This window comes from Arachis stenosperma, chromosome 1 (assembly GCF_014773155.1).
Source record: "Arachis stenosperma cultivar V10309 chromosome 1, arast.V10309.gnm1.PFL2, whole genome shotgun sequence".
In the NCBI taxonomy this organism is placed as follows: Eukaryota; Viridiplantae; Streptophyta; class Magnoliopsida; order Fabales; family Fabaceae; genus Arachis; species Arachis stenosperma.
In genome coordinates this window covers 118,950,538-118,968,994 of record NC_080377.1, presented here as the reverse complement: position 1 = coordinate 118,968,994, position 18,457 = coordinate 118,950,538, and the positions used below count along the sequence as shown (strand labels likewise).

General features: G+C 33.2%; 1 protein-coding gene and 1 pseudogene across 1 annotated transcript; one reads left to right on the top strand and one right to left on the bottom strand.

Moving 5' to 3' along the window:
* Positions 1-4,277: 4,277 nt before the first annotated feature.
* On the top strand, positions 4,278-6,619 carry LOC130946635 (heat shock 70 kDa protein). The gene has a single exon (XM_057875446.1). The coding sequence runs from the start codon at positions 4,479-4,481 to the stop codon at positions 6,438-6,440; it is 1,962 nt and encodes a 653-aa protein (XP_057731429.1). The 5' UTR covers positions 4,278-4,478; the 3' UTR covers positions 6,441-6,619.
* A 10,876-nt stretch (positions 6,620-17,495) lies between these two features.
* Positions 17,496-18,398, bottom strand: LOC130932524 (probable ribose-5-phosphate isomerase 3, chloroplastic; annotated as a pseudogene).
* Positions 18,399-18,457: the final 59 nt, after the last annotated feature.

Genomic DNA, 18,457 nt, shown 5'->3' with positions numbered 1-18,457 from the left:
CACTCGGCTTCCAATGCCTCAAAACTACTCATGGTCGGTCCTGTTACCGGAAGACCATTTGTCGGCAGACCGAGAATCATCGCCACATCCTCCAAGGTCACGACACACTCACCAACTGAAAAGTAAAACGTGTGAGTTTCAGACCGCCATCTCTCAATCAGAGCATTAATCATTGCTGACTGACATGGAATAAATCCAACTTGTGAAACATAATAAAATCCAGTCTCGCGTAAGTATGACTCAACAATTTGGTTGTATGAATCCAGCGGCTTTAGATGATCACACAGCAACATCCGTGAACCTTACAATATCACATTTCCACTATAAGTCCCAGTATAATATAACTATATTCTCAAAAACACAATTATCGTTACATGTCCATTATAACTAATTCCAGCATAATTGCATTTCACACATACACAGTAAACCTATTATACAAAAATCTTTCAATCATATTCATTACCTTATAACAAAAATTATTTAATCTTAACTAACTAACCAGAATAATTTCACGACTGATAAACTATTTATTCGTAAAACAGCATACTAATTTTATTATTGTTATTATTATTATTCATAAAACAGCATACTAATTTTATTATTATTATTATTATTATTATTATTATTATTATTATTATTATTATTATTATTATTATTATTATTCATAACACAACATAATAATTTTTTAATCTAAGTTTAGTTACTACTAATTTATTGTCTAAATTTTAATGAATTAAAATTCATTTATTAATGATCATAAATAAAATAATTTATTAAATTTTAATTATTAATCATAATAAATTATTAAACTCAATTACTACTGCTAATAATAACTACAATCTACTCTAAGGGAGCATGTACAGGATCTGATTTCATTAGTTCATTAACTATAAAAAAAAAACTAATTATTATTTACAGCTTACCATACCATACCATACCATACTATATCATACATACATACATACATGATTACTTTTTATTTTAATTTCTATTTCTAATCACCTAATAATAAAATCATACACACATATATGAGTTAATTAATCTCTACTTAATGCCATTACAATATATATTGCTAATTAAATTTAATATTTATCACTATTATTATTATTAAATCAGATTATTAAAAAATAAAAACTTACATAATTTGGATCTCCAAGATAATTAACAATATGAAACTCTGGTTGATTTACTTCTTTAATTTTTGGTCTTCTTGGCATGTTCTTTGAATTCTGTTTAAAATTTGTTGTGGTCCAACAATGGTGTGCAGCAAGGAAATGGTGGGGTTGAGGGTGTTGAAGAGAGGGAGACGAGAGTGAAAGAGAGTGAAAGAGAGTGATAGAGAGTGAAAGGGATACGGATGAGGGGGAACATGAGTCTTTTGTACCAAGGGAATCACGGGCAACCAAGGGAGGCAACTACATGCGTAACGCGTGACCAAGGAACACAAATCGGTGCCTCCGATTTCCTTCCTACCTGTCGGTGCCACCGATTTTTGCTATCCAGCCATCACAAATCCGTGAAACACCAATAATCCCCATATCGCTGCTATACTCCATCGATGGGTTCATATCAAAATTAAAAAACTCTGCCAAAGTTGCTATTGCTTCATTGTTTATCAAGTTAGCATATCTCTTTATAATATAAGAAAAAATATAGAGAGTCAATGTAATTAGTATACAATGTGTATAATAGAGATATTTTTATAATTAAATTTAAATGATAATTAAATTAATTAATTATTATTTATTTTTAATTTTTAATTTTTGGATGTATTTTTATTCTGATAAGTTTTGCATAATTCAAAATTCTTCATCTTCTTTCTTTCCATCTTTTGTTGCTTCTTCTTCTTCATCTTCTTATTTCATATTCTCATAATTCTTCTTGGGAGAAAAAAATAAAAAAATGCATAATATTGCAAAATCAATAGAAAGAGAATGAGAAAAAAAATGCAGTAACAACAACCGTAGTAAAAAATGACGTTGAAGATGAAACATGTAAAGAAAAAGGAGGAGAAATGCAAAGAAGAAAAAGAAGAAGAAGGAAGAGGAGAAGGAGGAGGATCACGAAGCGCACTATAGAAACCATTGAGTAGCACCCGTATTGACACGCTCTTATGGGTGAATGTCTTTTTTATTGAGTTTGACCCAACTTATATGACTTGTAAAATAAAATGACATGTATGTGTAACACTTCTCTTTTAAAATAACGAATAGTACATCTATTATTGCAGCTATCATTTCAACTGGAGAGTCTTTATCTTCGAATACTTTTTGGTTGCGTGAAATCCAAATCTTTCTTAGAAAGATGGCTTTTAAAATTATGCTTCTCTTTTAATTGAGACATCTCTAAAATTGTATTTAAAGGGGAGAATGAGACTGAAAGATTAAGATTGAGAGGCAGAGACGAAAAGACTGAATTAAATCTTTATACTATATTTGGTATAAAATATATTAAACTAAATTATATCTCATTATTATGTTTAATTTAAAATAAATATAAAAAATAAAATTAAATAAAGATACTTTTAATAAAAAATATTATTAAAATTATAGTCATGTCTAAAATGTTCATATCTTTATTTTTTGAAAATACTAAAAAAATAAATTAAAATTTTAAAAACAAAAACTAAAATTTTACTTCCATCTTTAACCACCAAATACGATAATAAATCTTAATATTTTAGTTTTAGTTTCAATTCCCTTATGAATTCCATCAATCTTCTCCAGAAATCATCGGTTCCATCAGGGCGGGGATAACGCAAGCTTCTAATTCAATCTTTTTCCAAGCCTTTTTTACTAACGGAGATTCAATTAGACAGTGAATAATTATTGAAAAAATATAAGTAATTAATAACATTTTTGAATAATATGTGAATAATGTGAATTAATAGAATTAAAAGAATAAATTTAATAAGTAACATTAAATTAGAATGTAATATATTTATATTTGATTAGTGGTTATTCATATTTTTCAAGATAATCATTGTTCTCCTAACACTCCTTATAATTATTTCCTCCAATTTGTCACACCTCTAGAATACATCAACAAATGCAATCATCTGCTGTGGAGTCGTCATTGGGCGAGAAGTTATTCATGAAAGGCCTTTAAAAAAATGTTATTTTTGGTGGATATTTGAGGTCCCACAGCCTATTCTACAGTGATTTTTCTGTAATATTCTAAAAGTTGATCGAGTAATAAATATTTATTTTATTTTAAAAATATCATCTATAATATATATATATATATATATATATATATATATATATATATATTGGTGGATTATATTTTTATATATTTGAAAAGATATTAGTAATATTAGAATCATTAAAATAAATAATTTTTTTTTTAAAATATAGTTTTTATCTTGATCTTTTCTATAATATAAAAAAGATATTCAAAAGTAATATAAGAAATGTATTATATATAAAAAATCAATTATTTATATAAAATATATATTAAAATTAACATTAAATCAGTAATTTATATACAATATGTATTTAAAGTAAAATATACGTTAAAAATATAGAAATTATATATGTGTGTGCGGTATGCCAAAGTTGCTATTGATTTATTGTTTTTCAAAGTAACGTACCATATCTCTTCTCTTTTATAATATATAATTAGTGACTGGTTTTTAATATAGACATAGCATTTTTCAAACTAACATTTTTTATTTCCGCAATGTAGGCCAAAGTTGCTATTGATTCCTTGTTTCACCATCTTCTTCATCCATAGTCCTCTCTTTGAACAAGTGTTTCAGAAACACCATCAGGTACATCCACGTACACCCTATCGCAACACTTTATCCTCCCCACGTGGTTCATTCAAATCACCTTCCTTCGCAACACTACTCTTCACTTCGCCCTCATACACCTCACTTCCCACATCATCATCATATGCTTTGGACTTTTGGTATATATATTTATCTGTCCCCGTAAATTACCAAATTAACACTAGGTCCTTTGCCATTTGTAAACCATAATATTGGCACGTACCCGTAAATTCGACGCAATTAATTTTTAGTATTTTTATCATTATTTGATTAATATAAATATTAAATTATTTTTAATAAATAAATTTAATTAATTTATATGTATATATATATATAAATTTAAAAAAATATATAAATTATTATTGGCTAAATATTAATAAAAAATAATAATATTCGTTACACGTCAACGAGAACTCCATTAAAAAAAAATACCCACCTCTCCACCGACTGCAATATTCTGGAACCCCATCAAACGCTCGAGAACCCTCTAGCCACCTCTGATATTTCCATTTCATAACCTCGTACTTTCTCGAATTTCTTTCTCAAACTCCTACTATAAAAACCACCTCCCCCCTTCTCCCTCATTACTGTTAATAAAAATAAAAACTAGTCTGCAACCAAAAACTTGCTTCATTGTTTCTGACAGCTCTATTTTTTCCCCTTGAATTTGAAGTTGAGGTATATACTTTATACTTGATAGTTTAATATGGCTACAAAGGAAGGAAAAGCCATAGGCATAGACCTAGGCACAACCTACAGCTGCGTGGGGGTGTGGCAAAACGACCGCGTTGAGATCATCCCCAACGACCAAGGCAACAGAACCACCCCTTCATACGTTGCCTTCACAGACACCGAGCGTCTCATCGGCGACGCTGCCAAGAATCAAGTCGCCATGAACCCTAAGAACACCGTCTTCGACGCAAAGCGCTTAATCGGTCGCAGATTCTCCGATGCGTCCGTACAAAACGACATGAAGCTGTGGCCGTTTAAGGTCATTGCTGGCGCAGGTGACAAGCCAATGATCGTCGTGACGTACAAAGGAGAAGAGAAAACTTTCGCGGCGGAGGAGATATCTTCCATGGTTCTGATCAAGATGAGGGAAGTTGCGGAGGCGTTTCTTGGCCATCCGATCAAGAACGCGGTTATAACCGTCCCTGCTTATTTCAACGACTCTCAGAGGCAGGCCACGAAGGATGCAGGGGCAATTTCGGGATTGAATGTTTTGCGGATCATCAACGAGCCAACCGCTGCTGCTATCGCTTACGGTTTGGACAAGAAAGCTTCTAGAAAAGGCGAGCAGAACGTTCTCATCTTCGATCTCGGTGGCGGAACCTTCGATGTTTCGCTCTTGACAATCGAAGAAGGGATCTTCGAAGTGAAAGCCACTGCCGGAGATACTCATCTTGGTGGCGAAGATTTTGATAACAGAATGGTGAATCATTTTGTTGCGGAGTTCAAAAGAAAGAACAAGAAGGATATTAGCGGCAACCCTAGGGCTTTGAGGAGGTTGAGAACTGCGTGTGAGAGAGCTAAGAGAACGCTCTCTTCAACTGCGCAAACGACGATTGAAATCGATTCTCTGTACGAAGGGATTGATTTCTATGCAACGATCACGAGAGCGAGGTTCGAGGAATTGAACATGGATCTGTTCAGGAAGTGCATGGAGCCGGTGGAGAAGTGTCTGCGTGATGCGAAGATCGATAAGAGTCAGGTTCATGAAGTTGTTCTTGTTGGAGGATCTACAAGGATTCCAAAAGTTCAGCAGCTTCTTCAAGATTTCTTCAATGGTAAAGAGCTTTGCAAGAGTATCAACCCTGATGAAGCTGTTGCTTATGGTGCTGCGGTTCAAGCCGCAATTCTGAGCGGTGAAGGTGACGAGAAGGTTCAGGACTTGCTGCTTCTCGATGTCACGCCGCTCAGTCTTGGACTTGAAACCGCCGGCGGAGTCATGACGGTTTTGATTCCGAGGAACACGACTATTCCAACGAAGAAGGAGCAGATTTTCTCAACCTACTCTGATAATCAGCCTGGTGTTCTAATCCAAGTGTACGAAGGAGAACGAGCGAGAACAAAGGATAACAATCTTCTCGGGAAATTCGAGCTGACCGGAATCCCTCCGGCGCCGAGAGGAGTTCCGCAGATCAACGTGTGTTTTGATATCGATGCGAATGGGATCTTGAATGTTTCAGCTGAGGATAAGACGGCAGGGGTGAAGAACAAGATAACGATCACGAACGATAAAGGAAGGTTGAGCAAGGATGAGATAGAGAAGATGGTTAAGGATGCAGAGAGGTATAGGGCAGAGGATGAGGAAGTGAAGAAGAAGGTGGAGGCGAAGAACTCTCTGGAGAACTACGCTTACAACATGAGGAACACGATAAGGGACGAGAAGATTGCTGGGAAGTTGAGTGCTGAGGATAAGGGGAAGATTGAGAAGGCGGTGGAGGATGCTATTGAGTGGTTGGAAGGGAACCAGATGGCGGAGGTGGATGAGTTTGAGGACAAGCAGAAGGAGTTGGAAGGAATATGTAACCCCATCATTGCTAAGTTGTATCAGGGTGGTGCTGGTGGTGGTGAAGATGCTCCAATGGGTGGTGCTCATGACATGCCTGCTGGTGGTTCATCTGATAATTCTGGTGCTGGACCCAAGATTGAAGAAGTTGACTAAACAAGAAGCATCTTGACTTTATCTTTGTTATATGATTAAGAACTCATAGCGGTTATGTTCAAAGCTCGTTATTCAGTTGTTTTTTCTTCCCTTTTTTTCGGTTAAAAGTTTCGCATCTAGTAGTGTAACAGTGATGTGTTTGATAAATAATGAAAAATATTTTTTTTTTTCTTTTCTTTTCTGATATGGAGCTAGATAAACAAGATCTCTGCTACAAAAATTAAATTCGTTAAAAACTCAAAATACTCTCAGCGAAGATTTTTGCTGAACTTTGATGATTTAACATGTAAGCATGAAACGAGGATTAAGGCTCGAATTACAATTTGTAAATGAAATTATAATCAATGTTACTTGCAAACTGGAGAACGAAAAGATTCTCAGAACAATAAACTGTTAATTTGTCAGGAACCAACTAGGGTGGAGCTAATTTTTACCAACTTTTTAGTGGATTGAATTTTGAAGTAAAAAATAAGTTGATATGTATGGAAGAGGTTAGTGCATCGTATGTAGTAGTAGCGAGCAGTTCCTTCCCGGATCGAGAAGCTTGAGCAAAAAATTTCCCCATACAGATGGAGGCGCCTATAGTGTTGCCTCTGGCTTTGTTTCTTCCGTGAGGAAAGTATATAAAGGACTTTGAAGCTCTAGGATATTTTTTGAAATAACAAAAAATGTAAGGGTGAATTTGTAATATCAAAAATTTGGATTTAGATTTTTTAAGATTTGAATTTTATTTTAGAAAATATAGTGTGATTTTTTACTATTTATAGATGAAATAAAAAATAAATATAAAAAAATTATTTAAGAATAAAAAATCACACTTTACTCTCTAAAATAAAATTAACTTTAGTCAAATCCCAAAAATTTAATTAGATATCACCCTTTCCTCTTCTACTCTTTCTCACCATACTAGCCTCATCTCCACTTCAATCCATTGTCCTTGACTGACGCTTCAATTTCGATCGGAACTACTGTAACACCCTCGCTATTAGAAGTCACGCTTCCGGCTGCGCTACTCTGATAGCAAGGAATATTACGACTACTTTACATACTAAATACTAAAATAGGAGCCTGTGACTCGATTCTGTACCGCTGATTTCTTTTAAAATCGGAAATAAACACTTTATCTTTAGAAAAAAAAAAACAAACAAGCATAGATTCATATACAAGACTCCTTACATAATAACTCATAATATATTATACATATAAAACATACAATTCCTATCCCTCTTACAAACTTGTAATAACAATGACGAGGGAAGAAAATAATCTAATTAATGCAACAACATATCAACCAAACGCAGTATAACTCTTCCTAACGCTCCTTCATCTGGTTCCTGAAAAAGGAAAGCTGTAGGGGGTGAGAACCTAACCACACGGTCTCACCACGGAGTTTCAAAGTTGTCATAAGAAGATATTCAATAAGAAAACTGTTTTCAGATTCTGTGACTATCACTGTCTTATGAATACTTCTAAAATCATATAGCTAATCGTTCAAAACATTTTCAAAGAAGCAGTGTTTAACATTTTCAGAAAATTCAAAGTCTTTCCTTTCTCATAAGCAAATCTCAATCAGAAACCAACCATACAATCAAACAACACAGTCATTAAATCAGCACCAAGGTTCATTCTCAAATGTAGCACGCCAGGACAAACACAGGCAAGACGGACAAGAAAAGCACAAGTAGGTAGCAGTTACAGCAAATAGTTCAAGTAGCAGTTAAGAACAGTTTAACAATTAGGCAAACCAAAACAAGTACAAACCCAAGCAAAGCATACAAATGCATATGATGCATGCCTGTCCTATGGCTGATGAGGCTCATCTGTCGGTTATCCAGCCAACCCGACAAGTCTGAATTGTACTTAGACTGTCCCCCGACGTGCATCCCCAAGAGTCTATGCATAGCTTTTTCTCAAATAATCAACATTACTCAATGGGGGTAACATTCCCGGGAATTTATATAGTGCCCGGTCACACACTTACATCGTAGAGTCAACAGAGTATCGAGTTTTCAACCTGGTACACGTGGTGGCAAGCCACGGCACTTAATCCAGGGAACCTCGTATCTCAGATATTTCAAATTCATAAGCCATATAAATAATAATTCATCATTCATCAATATCTAAACCATTTTTAATATCATCATCATTCGTTAATCCACATCCATTTCCAAATTCATTCAAAAATCATATTTCAAATCAATCCTCATCATTTTTCTTTCTGTTTCGTTCTCTAACAATTCTCAATCCCAAAACATAACTTTTTCTTTGATAAATGGAGTATTCTTAAATCATATAATGCTTAAAATTAAACCTTTTAAAATAACTACGTCAAATGAAACTTCTAATTTTATAAAATTTCGGCAGCATCTCCTCTAAAACTCGGATTATGCCACCCTTTTCGGGTCCCATCCAAACATTTCTCAAACCTTTTCAAAACCTCGATCATTTTCCCAGATTCGGCTAGTTCCAATATCAAATAATTTTCAAAGTGAATCAGTGCCCGTAATAAATCTCTTTTTAAAATCAAACCAGCTCAAATACTAAATCATTTATAAAATCACTAACTCAAAATTAAACCATTTCCAAAGCCAATTCCTTTACATCATCAAAAATAGCTTCAAAACCAAGAAAAGCCATTTTTCATAATAATCAGTTAAATAACCTTTCAAACTAATTTCTTTTCAGCAATCACAAGCTACTCAAGCAATCAAGCAATCAATCATTCAATCCAGCAAACAACCACATTTAGAAGACAATTATAATCACAGGCATATGTTCTCTCACGTTAATATCTATTTATCACAACTCTGTAATATAAATTAGATTTTAAGAAAAAACCCCTACCTCGAAAGTTGAACCCATAAACTAAAGGCGTCACAAGAACCATTCCTATTCGCCCGAAACCAACTGCAGCTTCAATCGCAAGTCTGCTCACTTCCGCTCAAACTTCCGCAATAGCAGAACGGAACAGTAGCAACCCCGAACTGTCCCCACAGTGGCTCCGGTGATGGCGGAAAACCTCAGTGGCGGCTGCAATAACATCGCAGTGATAACAATATCCTTATAAAATTGAAAGAATGGGGACCGAGAGCAGGAAGACTATTTACCAACGGCAGTGGCGGCGACTAAGAACTCCGATAATGGCTGTGGCAGCTCAGGAGTGGCTCTGTCGGTCCAGCAGCAACGGTGATTATATAACCAAGCAAACCTAGATCTCGGCGGTGGTTTCTGGTGACAATGGCGATCTCCGAGCAGTCCTGACGGCCACAGCACCGTTTCTGGCGACCACAGTCGCGGCGGCGTAGCTCAGAACGGCGAATAACGGCGGTGACACCAACTCAACAATAACAGTGACAGATCAACGCTGATGGAGGCACATAGGAAAGTAGAACGCGACGGCGGCGACTCCCTTAACGACGACGACATGCAGCTCGGCGATGGTGACCCGAAATCGGTGACGACGAACGACAGATCTGACGCGAGAGAAGGTAACGCGAGCTCCCTCTCTTTCTCTCTTCGTGGGTCTGTCTCCCGGCGGAGGTTCGGCGGCGGTTTCCCTCCATCGGCGGCGATGGGACGCGAACGGCGAAGGCGACGGGGCTGGTCCACGGCGCTGCGGCTTAGGGATGGCGCGCAGTGGTAGCTGGCGAGCACAACAACCATGAGGCGGCGGTGGCGAGACCCGTGGCTCCGGTGCAGCCTTCCTCTCCTCCTCCCTCGGTTCTCTCTTTCTCTTTGTTATCCCTTTCCTCTCTTTTTCTTTTTTTTTTTCCATGAATTGTTGCTGTGTTTGGGAGAAGAGAAGGGACTTTGGTGGCTGAAGGAGGTAAGGCGGCTAGGGTTAGGAAAATTGGGGTTAGGGTGATATTTTGGAAATTTATGGTTTAATTTAGGACAAATATAAAATTAGGGATTTTTGGTCAAATTAGGGTTTTGTTAAATTTTAATAAAATTAAGAGATATTATATTAAATTAAATATAAAATATCTATCTTTAAAATACCTTTCAATTATAAATTTATAAATTAGTTTCGATTAAATGCTAATTAAATAAAAATTGGAGACAAATAAACTAATTCTCCTTCATTTATAGATAAGGTTAAAAATATAAATATTTAAAATTAAGGCATATAAAATATTCACTATTTTTCAATTATAAGAACTCTAAATAAAAAAAAATAAGAGTTTATTCAACTTCTATATAAAAAAATCTCCAAATACAGTCTTAAATAAATATAATGTATCGTAAATAATTAATTAATAACTTTTAAAAATTTAGAGGTCTTACAACTACTTTGCCAACCTTCTCCCATCCTGCTTATACTTCATTGTCTATCTCAATTTAGATCTCATCTTTGTCAACGACATCTCCAAGCTTGCCATCACTCCATTTTTCAACTCGCACACTTGAGTGACGTAGCACGGCCTGCCAAAAACATCTGCGATGAGCAGTCGACTGAGGGTGACATTTTTTTTTCTTATAAAAATGCTACTACTCCACTAACCCAAAAAATCGTGACAATCACAAAATTTGTTTATTTTTTAGCTTTATGATTCAAAGTTTGATTTGTTATTTTTAAGATTCGCTCATCACATTTTAATTTGTTTATTTCTCATAGGCTCGCCATCTCCATCTTCACCTTCTGCCCTTTTTTCAAGAGCAGACCCATGTTGGAAATAAGTAGTATCAACACATGATAATTCTTCAGTGGTATCAGAGTTTTGGCTTTTTGTGTTTAAATTTTTATTCTTATTTTCTTAAACTTTGTGACTTAATAGGATTAATTCAAATTATTTTTAAGCATGTGATGTATTTATTTCCATTGAGATGATTTTCTAATAAATTAATAGTTAATTTATTTTAATTATTTAATTGCGATTAAATTATTATTCTTTTAATATAAAAGTTATATTTATAATAAAATATTTTGTTTGATTTTATTTATATATTAAATTTTGTTGTGATTTTGATCACAATAAAAGGAATAAGATGCAAAATATCTTTTGTTTATTTCTTATATATGTAAGTGTATATATAAAGGTCAAATTTGATTTGATAATTTTTTAAGGCTAAACGTTAGTATATGAAAAATCAAATTTTGATTTGATTGATATGTTTTGAACACTATAATTTTAGAAATTAGTTTTTCTAATGTTTTTGTTATAAAGAGTGACCTGAAAACTAGGAGTTTTATTTTCAAGATAACAATCAGTATATACATTTGATGTATTAGGGATTTAATTTTATATTTTTTTTAAACAATTTGGGAGTATAAAATTTAATCTATGAGTACTGATGAAAAATTCTCTAACAATAGAGATAAATCCTAAAAGTTAGGAGATTGTCAAACAAATAAATTTATCTCTTGTTTACAAGGAGCAACTTGACAACCAAGAAACTTGTACTCAAAGATAGAATTTATTTATGCATATGATGATGTATAAGGAGAATTAATTTTATATTTGAACCTAGACAACCTAGGGGTATAAAATATAATTCAATTAAATAATTGTCTGACAATCAGATAATTATTTAGGATTATAATTGTATATGATACAATTTAATCATATTTATTTGGAATAGGTATGAGTAAAAATTTGACAACCAAGGTACTCATTCACGATTCTAAATAATTTTGCTAGAAATATAGATTTCTTGATTTACTTTCATATTTTAAATTTTTAAATATGTCCATCTTTCGTATGGCATACTTGAAAGTAATAAAGTGGCTATACATTGAGAATTGTTCTTATGTATAAAAGGGTTTCATGGACATGATAATCCTATTGAAATAATATTGTCCAATAAAATTGGTGACGGAATAGTTAGTACTTGTGAAGTATCTAAAATATTATTTTACTATAATATAGGTTGTTTTGACAATCAAGAGTTCTAATTTTAAAGGCATATACCCACTATTTATTATTGAACATCTTGAGAAGATGTATGGTGTCCCAAATAAGATAGTATGACTATCAAAAATTTTATTTAAACTAGTGGAAGTATTGGACAATATATTTTGAATTAAACAACTTTAGAAGTTGGATGTCATTAGCCAAGTGGCTTTAGCGAGAATTGTTCTTACAAGCAATTTTAGAAATTTATTTTGTCACAAACAATTTATAATTGGCCCTAATATGATTAAGGTTTGTAGTCTTTTTGAAAAAGCTCAATATGAGTATCGAGAATGCGTATCAAACTTGCTCTTAAGGGTTAGTTTGACCAATAATAAAGATATTGAGTATTTTTATTGTAAGAGCTTAAAGTAAAATCTCTAACATCTAATTGATATTCTATTGAATAGAAAATGAGATTTTCTAAACGCACAAATATTAGTATTCTATGTACTCCATCATGTTTAAAGAAATATGGAATTTGATTTAGCTGAGAATCACTGTTTGTTAAATATTTGGACTACGTTTTAGAAATGTTACTAAATTAACAAATTTCTCACTAAATCAATTTTTTATCCATATGAAATATGAAAAAGGCATAAATTGAAACTCAAGAACATTAGAGTTTGAAAATATCTTTTATGTGTTAAGAGATTGCACAACAATAGAATTGATATTAGGTCCGATAAATGAGATTTATTGGTTACCCTAAAGAAATAATGAGATTATTTTTATCACTCCTCTTATGACAAAGTGTCTGTGATAAGAGGTTAAATTCTTTTTAGAAAAGAAATTCCCCCTAAAGGAAGATATGGTGAACAAAGCAGAGGATATACTTTCTCCTAAAAGTATAAAATGTTTGATCGTCAAAATAATTTTTTGAAAAAAGTAGCCTATTTGTATAATTATACAATTCTATAAAGATAGATCTAATGATTACTTAGACTTTTTATAATCATGTTTAATAAGGATTGTCCTTAAAATAAAATTATGCACTATTGTAGTGGGAGATTTCATGTTTTAAGAAAACGTGATATTTATTATGCACTAAGTGTATTTTACAAAAGGTCAAGCAAATATGCTCAAAAGCTAAGGTGTTTAAGGTCAAAAGAGTTTTGATAAACACAAATGTGCATTAAAAAATTATATACATGATTGATTGGCTCTAGTGCAAGTGGGAGATTATTGTGATAATAGTATGCCCAAGATCCAATCTATCATGATTGGCCCTCGTGCAAGTGAGAGATTGTTGGAAATAAGTAGTATGACCACAATCCAATCAATCACGTGTCAAATAATTTGTTGTTATTATTATTATTATATTAAAATGTTAATATAATAAGATCCTTGATTAAATTTAGAGATTTATCATTGTGATAGTGATCATAATATTGAGAGATAAATCTTTTATAATTTAATCTAAATTGTTCTTGGTCATAGGATTATTAAAAAGGACATTAATAATCCGGAAAGATCAATATATATATATATAATAATCTTCATTGGATGAAGATTAATAGATCTCATTTATTAAATTATATATATAGATGGTGCATATAAGGATATGACCATTGAATTGGCTCATTCTGAGAATTCCTAATGGTTATAATTACCGCATATTTGTCAATAAGATATTCTCAAGATGAACATAGTAATAGAGTTTTCTTTGACCTGCGACTATCATAGTAATTAACAACGTATTTATTATACTTTGATTTCGGACACCTAATACCTTAGGGTGCTAGTTGAATGGATATTGGGTATGATTTAAATACTTGTAGAATTAATGATTAGTTAATAAGGAATCCGTCAACTCTTGGTAAAGAGTTTGAGCTCTATGATTATAATGACTGAGATGAATAAAACCTTGGCCAAGGGGATTGAATGAATGAAGAAATGAGTTTCTTAAGTCATTCACAGTTCATTATAATAATGGTAACAAGTTAGAGTTTGACAATTAAACCATACTCTAAGGGTTAACCAATAGCTGGAAAGATGGAAGGAATTATACTTTGTTCTTCTAAGGTTCTTAGTAAAAATATATTACTTCATACTATCGGGTCGTTGAGGATCTCATCCAAATTTAGAAATAAAATAACTAATTATTCTCAAATCTTTTAATATTTTCAATTATCATACTATTATTATATTCTTGGTGCTAGCAAAAAATATAATAATATTCCATTTGAGTTAATATAATTATTTATTTAATCAAATCAAAATAATAATTAAATAATTCTATAGCAAAGATTAGAACACTCGTTAGTGTGTGACCCCATAGGTTCAAAATACTAAGCGGGTAGTAAATTAGTCGTACTAAATTTACTAATCAAGGTTGGCGTCTAGCAATACTCCTCAACGACCCGATAGTATGAAGTAATATATTTTTACAAAGAACCTTAGAAGAACAAAGTATAATTCCTTCCATCTTTCCAGCTATTGGTTAACCCTTAGAGTATGGCTTAATTGTCAAACTCTAACTTGTTACCATTATTATAATGAACTGTGAATGACTTAAGAAACTCATTTCTTCATTCATTCAATCCCCTTGGCCAATGTTTTATTCATTTCAGTCATTATAATCATAGAGCTCAAACTCTTTACCAAAAGTTGACGGATTCCTTATTGACTAATCATTAATTCTACAAGTATTTAAATCATACCTAATATCCATTCAACTAGCACCCTAAGATATTAGGTGTCCGGAATCAAAGTATAATAAATACGTTGTTAATTACTATGATAATCGCAAGTCAAAGGAAACTCTATTACTATGTTCATCTTGAGAATATCCTATTGACAAATATGTAGTAATTATAACCATTAGGAATTCTCAGAGTGAGCCAGTTCAATGATCATATCCCTATATGCACCATCTATATATATAATTTAATAAATGAGATCTATTAATCTTCATCCAATGAAGACCATTATATATATATTGATCTTTTTGGATTATTAATGTCCTTTTTAATAATCCTATGACCAAGAACAATTTAGATTAAATTATAAAAGATTTATCTCTCAATATTATGATCACTATCACAATGATAAATCTCTAAATTTAATCAAGGATCTTATTATATTAACATTTTAATATAATAATAATAATAACAAATTATTTGACACGTGATTGATTGAATTGTGGTCATACTACTTATCTCCAACAATCTCCCACTTGCACGAAAACCAATCATGATAAATTAGATTTGGGCATACTATTATCACAATAACCCATGCCCCATGTCCATGTATGTGGTGACCAATTCATCTTTCATGGCCACTTTCTTTAGATCCATATAGCTCGTGAATGACAAGTCAGAACTCTCTGCAACAATTTGGATGGTTCACAAATTTTAGTTTTGGTGTAAAGATTGCATGTCCGTCATTGTTAGTGAGTACATGAGAGAGATGAGCTATTGAGGGTTGGAGTCACTTTTAGGTTTTGAATGTTTAATAGTCTCAAATTTTAATTTTTTATTCTTGTGGGTCATTAACACAATATAAAAGTTGTATAAAAATGAATAATTGTTACAAAATTGGTATATTTTCACAAAGTCTATGCAGGATCAAACACCACTTTTTTACCAGACATCTTCATGTATAAATGTTTCTTCTACTAATATTTTTATTTTTCTTTTTTTTTTTCTCCCTTCTCTCAATACGAGGGTAACATAATAATATTACATATATTTTAACCATTTTTATTCTATTTAATTTTTTTATTCCAAATTTAAGAAGTGGGGTGAGAATTGAATTGCAAATCAATTCTTTCTAGAATTCAATTCAATTCCATCTCATTAAAATTTTCAAACACACTCTAATTAAGTGCAAATTCTGAAACTAAACAGCATTCGTAATAGCCACCAAAGAGTTTAAGAGGACCGATCATATGAATGTTAGTACAACCAAGGAATTCATTTGCTCATGGCAGCAAATTTCTCTTAAGTCTCTAGACTAAAAAAATCACTAACAAAAATAGAATTTTCTGACCACAGTAATCACCTTGAAAAGACATGAGCATGAGCAAATAACTCAGAATATATGCTTAGTCCTGTAGTACCTTTTTCTCACTTTCTTCTCCATTCTGCATTCTGCAAAATATTTTCAAGTAGCATTCAGAAAATACAGCATGAAAAGAGTAGGACCTCCACAACTCAAACCACCACAGATTAAAGCCTCTAAATGGATGAACAATTCTAATTATTGACATAAAGATTCACATCAATTGTATTCTCCATTTAAAAAGTATAATCATTTGTTCTTTGCACACAATCGCACCACATAACCATTGCACTGCACATTAATTAGAGAAAGATTAACATATAGCACACCCAAGTCAATTAAGAATCTAAGATATAGTGTACAAAGTCAAAAATTGTCTCAGAATCAGAATCTACAGAGTGATAGTGAATAATGCAAAGTATATAGTTCATTCACAGTCACAGTTAAAAAGAACAACAATTAGGAATACTGAAATTCAACATCGAAAGGAGCTAGATTTCGTTTGAAGCAGAACTTATAACACCAAAAATCACATAAATTCTCAATCTTTTTTCGAGCTTACAGTGTCAGAAGATAACGCAAAACTGCAGCGCATTGGATTCAATGGCGGGGAGGAACTCTATCCGTACAGTATTTTCACGCGAGAAACCTAGCAGATTAACGCGATAGCGAAGAACAAGAACACAGATCGAACTGAAAATGTAGTGCGGCGCGAGGGTAGTAGCTGACATGAGGACATCAAAGAAAAGATTTCTGCCATAGCCAATTGTGATGATGCTGAATGTAGAAGGATCCCTAGCAGAGACTCTCTTCTTCGAAAGAATGGTTAAAAAAGAAGAAAAAATTTTGAAAAACTAAAAAAATGAAGGGGTAAATGTCTTATTTTTAGTTCTTTCAAAAACAAAAAAATGGGGTTCTATTTGTAAATATTTTTACTATGGTTAATGATACTCGTATACAAAAGTAGAAGTAAGGAATCCCTTGCCTCTTTTTCATATTAAATAGATATTTTTTAATGTATTTTTCGAATTTTTGTATTACAGATGTAGATATTTTTATTTTTTTAAGAATTATATGTTTTTTTCTTAAATTCTATAGCTGGACATTTCTTTTGTTAAGTATTAGGATTTTTTTTATGTTAAATAGATGTTTTTTTTTATATATTTTTGCAATTGTTCAAAAATAGCCCATGCTCCACCATTCCTTCTTCTTTGAACAACTCCTGTACTTTTCGCAAAACTGCACCACCTCCATCGGCATCGCAAGGTCACTCTTACGAGTCTTGACACGAGTTTTGTTTCATCAACCACCACAATGAACTTGTCGAAAGTGGCCTCCAGCAAGGAAAAGTGCCACCACGGCCTTTTACAAGGTTGAGGTCGGGTCCACCTCATCGCGCGCCGTCGATGACGAGATCGAGGCGGGAATTGTCGTCGAGGACAGAGAGCGGGATTCCGAGAGAACGTGCCTGTTCCTTAGTGCGCTTGAAGGTAGGGACACCAATGATGTTGGAAAGTTGACCGGCGGAGAAGAGATGACCGGGCTTGGCAACGACGAAGTGGTGGTGGAGCCGGTGCCGAGGGCGAGGACCATGCCGACTTGACGTACTCGACAGCTTTGCTGGCGGCAAACTTCTTGAGGTCGTCTTGCGTCAAGGCAGGGGTGGAGAGGGCTTGACGGTGAGTGAGAGAATCTCGGTGTGTTGTTGTTGGAGTGCGCAGGTTAATATGGAAGAGATGGAGAGGATTTTTATAATTTTTAATTAGGGTTTACTTAATCAGTTTTTAATTATTTAAATTTTGAATTTAAAAAATTTAAAATTAATTATTAATAATTATAATTAATTGAGTTGTTCAATTCTTGGTTGGTTATACACTTGGTTTCCTATACTTTTCTAAATAATATAATAAAAAGTTCTTCAAATGGAGATATGAATAATGTGAATAATACTCTCAGACTCAACAAGACAATAACCATAAAAATGCTCATTCGCTTTTGAAGCCTGCAAGGTGCTCGCCTTTTCCTCTACCTCGCTGCACCAGAATCTTCGTTCCGCCATTGTCTGACGCTGCATCTCTGGCCAAGTCTCCACAGTTAGCCTTCGTTCACTCTATTAGT

What these genes read in the sequence shown, in the direction of transcription:
- LOC130946635 (XM_057875446.1), top strand. Translation starts at nt 4,479, where the DNA reads ATGGCTACAAAGGAAGGAAAAGCCATAGGCATAGACCTAGGCACAACC.